General features: G+C 30.8%; 1 protein-coding gene across 1 annotated transcript; it reads left to right on the forward strand.

The window, feature by feature from the left end:
- LOC107642199 (secoisolariciresinol dehydrogenase-like) lies at positions 812-4,368 on the forward strand. Its single transcript, XM_016345502.2, has 2 exons — positions 812-908; positions 2,636-4,368. The coding sequence occupies exons 1-2, from the start codon at positions 871-873 to the stop codon at positions 3,408-3,410; spliced, it is 813 nt and encodes a 270-aa protein (XP_016200988.1). The 5' UTR covers positions 812-870; the 3' UTR covers positions 3,411-4,368.

A 4,368-nucleotide genomic window follows, 5' to 3' on the forward strand; every position in this document is an offset into this window, starting at 1 on the left:
TACTCTTCCTCTCTATAACTTGCGGCTCAAATTTTCAGTTCAATGAGATTCCATTCACTCTCAACTCTGCTCTCTCCTTTTTTTTTACTCTTTAATCTTTTTCTTCTGAAACCTGCGCCTCTGGGGTATGATACTTTTTAGTTCACATAGAAAATATTATTTTATTTTATACTAGTCTATTTTTTTGTAAACTTGAGGATGATTTCACCGGTACATATATGTTGGTTGTTAGATCTAATAATTAATTCCCACCTGCAGCTAGATTTTGTTTTCTATTTTTCTCAGAGTAAAGCTGACATCAGCTGTTGACGTAACTAACCAGCATTGCTCCGTATTATAACACAAGATCACATGCAAATTAAATATTAATTCAAATAGTTATTTTCAGATTTTCCAAGAAAATGATATTTGTATTATCTTTTAGATATATTTCAGTACATAATTTCTTTATTATATAAAAGTCATTTTTTTTTTTTAAAATCTCACTTTCTTTCGATAAATTTTAATAAAAAATATATAAAAAAGTGATACATATAACATTTCTCCCTAAATAGATAATATAATAAGCTTTGAAATAGTTGGTTGTTAAGTAATCTAACATCGAATTGTCCCTTCTCGTAATGAATACCGATGCTTATGTACGTCACAATAATAAATAGTTATGAATTAAAATTAAATTATTGCAAATACTTGGTCTAAGAGCTATAAATGTGCTAATTAATTAAATAATTAAAAACTCAAATGTTTTAGTATATGCACGCATGTGGATAAAACTTTGTTTGTCTATATAAGTTGGAGAGGTTCTGCTTATGGTTTCAATTGTAATTAAAGATTGTGCGTTCAATAATTTTGTAGTGATCTCTTGTTAATATGGCAAGCTTTTCACATCTCCCACATGCTGCAAAAAGGTATTAATTATGAACTAATATGTTATCTAACTTATGTGTGTATGTGCATATTGTTTTGGGGTGACTTTCATAGGCAAAAATGCTTAATTTTTTTTTTCAATATTGAAATCTATCTCTGCATGAATATCAATCAGAATATTATTAATTGAGTTAATACTCAATTTGGTTATGAAGTTACACATGAGTCTCAATTTAGTCTTTGAAATTTTAATTACCTCTATTTAGTCCCTAAAGTTTATAAATGTGCCTCATATTAGTCTCTGAGACGATTTTTAGTATAAAAACGTTAATGGAGCGCTGTTATAAACTATCAAATATCACGTTAAAACTTGTAAAATGTTGTAGTTTTGATTTTGGCACTTAAATAACTCAAAAACGACATCGTATCACTTATTTTATTAGGTAATTTTAATAAACACCATTTACGATATTGTTTTTGAGTTATTTGAGTGCCAAAACTAGAACGACATCATTTTACAAAGTTTAGTGTGGCATCCGGCTATTCACGACAGTATTCTGTTAACGTCAAGGACTAACACGAGTTATGTTCACAAAATTTGAGAACTAAATAAAAGCAATTGAAACTTTAGGGATTAAATTAAAACTTGCATGTAAATTTAGGGACCAAATTGAATATTATCTCTTATTAATTTTACATGAACCCCCTTTTTGGGATTGAATATTTTTTGTCACCGGACTGAAATTAAATTTATAAGATTATTAATAACAAAAGCATAAACATAATATGGGCTTGATTTAGTCCATAGACCTTTTTTTCATTTATGGAATGGGTCAAGGCCCAAAACAATAACACAGCCAATGAGCCAATGACATATTATAAAATAGAGTTAAGTACGGCTAAGACTCCATGAACCAAAAAAAAAAGTACAGCTAAGACTTTAGTTGAACATATTGCCCTCGAATTCTAGACTAGCCTAGTCACTGTAGTGTATCTAACTAGCCATATAAAAATGCTATTCGTATATCAATATTTATTTTATACTATAATTAATTTTAATAATTAATTTTAATGTACACGTAACATAATTAATTCAATTAGGGGTTTAAGATTGTTGAACGAGACAACCCAACCTATTTAAGTCCGGGCTGTGTAAACCTAGAAGTATACAGGCAAGTCCATTTAGATTTTATTCAATTATTAGTCTCAATTTCTAGATTAGGACTAATTATGGCTAGTTTAGCAGGTTATACGCGCTAATATATTTATTTTTTGTTTTTTTGAAAAAAAATCAATATTTTGGGTCTAATTTATATAAACTATTTTTTAGCAGTGGATTGAGTTTTTAAATTGGATAAAAAGAAAAATTAGAAATGAACTGAATCTTTTTGAAAATACAAAACAAAAAAAAATTAAATGGACCAAGAAAATTGTAAACGGATTATCCATTTAATGAAAAATTTTTGCAGTTTAATCCGACTAAACCCATTTAACTGTCCTAAATCCAACTATTATAATAAGTAAATTCATAACATAGTTAACCGATTTAATTTGACCGAATGAGTTAATCACTCGTGCTTAAATAAGTATCTAGTTCGAGTTCGAGTCCGCCTTGGAATAAATGTTGTGCATTCTTTAGTTGAATATATGCTATTGAGGACTTGAGGTACATTATTGAATTATGAATTGTAAAGAAATATAAATTTGATAAATGTGATGCTATAGTTCCTTTTCAAGAATTTGAACTGCTCTGTAAATTTTTGCTTAGACTTGAAGGAAAGGTGGTTTTGATTACCGGTGGCGCTAGGGGCCTTGGTGAGTGCATGGCAAGGCTGTTCTGCAAAAATGGCGCCAAGGTTGTGATTGCCGACATTCGAGACCAACAAGGACTCGCCCTCCAAGATACCATAGGAGTTCAATTCGCAACCTATGTACATTGTGATGTAACTAAAGAAGATGATGTTGAAAATGCAGTTAACTTAGCAATATCAAAGTATCAAAAACTAGACATAATTGTTAACAATGCTATGCAAATAGATGATGCTAAGCCTAGCATTCTTGATAATGATGTGTCTGAATTCGAGCGCGTTCTTAGAGTTAACCTCACAGGGCCTTTCTTGGGAATCAAGCATGCAGCTAGAGTGATGATCCCAGAGAAAAAGGGTAGTATTGTAAATGTGGGAAGTGTATGTTCAAGCATTGGAGGAGTTGCAACTCATGCATACACAAGCTCCAAGCATGGCTTAATTGGACTCACAAAGAATGCTGCTGCTGAACTTGGAAAATTTGGGATAAGAGTGAATTGCTTGTCTCCTTACTTTATTGCAAATGATGCAGCTAAAGAGTTCTTCAAACTTGATGATGAAGGGTGTTTAAATGTTTATTCCAATCTTAAAGGGATTCATTTGATGGAAGAAGATGTAGCACAAGCTGCACTTTATTTGGCTAGTGATGAGTCCAAGTACATCAGTGGTCATAATCTAGCTGTGGATGGTGGTTTCACTACAATCAATCCAATTTTTGGTGTGTTCTCACAATCTTAAATTGGAATCTTCGATTCATCGTCATCTCATCGTTTATGGAATCTTTGTAAACGTGCAATTGGGTTTTCTATGAAATAATTAATAAGTGCAGTACTTAATAACATATAAGTAAACTTGATTTAAAATTAGGTTATTGCATTGCTATGTAAAATCGTAACTTCAGCGTACACTTTGCTTAGAATCTGATAAAATGTAATAAGTGTGTGATTATGAATGTTACATATATGAAATTATAGATGTTAAGTTAAATAAGATAACTTCGAATTATTGTCTCCCTAATATTACTGTTCTAATAAATGAGATTGTCTAACATCTAAATAAGTTGGATACACAGGCACAGAATGACTGATATGACTCATTTTTCATATATACTCCACAACATGAATTAAGAATGATTAAGCTTGTGTATCAATCAATATCAATGGAGTATGATCACTAGTTAATTTAATTTGCTCCACCAAAGTGCCCTTGTAGTTCATCACTCTTGAATTTTTCACACTCTGCTTCCAGTTAAGTGTTTGACTTAGAGAGTTTCATCACTAAATTCACATTTGTTAAAATTAGCTTTGCCATCATCATGATGACAAATTGACCATTAGGACACAATTTTTTTCTTCTTTTTTTTGTTAAAAAAAAGTTATTGTTAGCTCAATAAGCATTTCCAACTTTCCATGCCCTGTGTTAGAGACTTTAGATAGAACCTTTTGAGTTTGTTACAAATTGTAAATCAGGTTTAGTTACCAAGTTGCTGTATAGACTCATTGTAATTACCTTTTCTAAGTTATAATTTTCTAGTTTCATTCTATCCATTGTTTTCTCTTATCACCATGGATTTCACCACCCTCTCAATTGACATTCAAAAGGGTAGTATTTTCCTCCTGCAGAATTGAATCCAACACTATCAAAATAGCAGCAGATACATATATATTGCATAAATTAGGTCAGAAAAATTTCAAAA

Source organism: Arachis ipaensis, chromosome B05 (assembly GCF_000816755.2).
Source record: "Arachis ipaensis cultivar K30076 chromosome B05, Araip1.1, whole genome shotgun sequence".
Classification (NCBI taxonomy): domain Eukaryota; kingdom Viridiplantae; phylum Streptophyta; class Magnoliopsida; order Fabales; family Fabaceae; genus Arachis; species Arachis ipaensis.

What these genes read in the sequence shown, in the direction of transcription:
- LOC107642199 (XM_016345502.2), top strand. Translation starts at nt 871, where the DNA reads ATGGCAAGCTTTTCACATCTCCCACATGCTGCAAAAAG. An exon ending in CTCCCACATGCTGCAAAAAG is followed by an intron (nt 909 to 2,635) that starts GTATTAATTATG and finishes ATTTTTGCTTAG; the next exon opens with ACTTGAAGGAAAGGTGGTTT.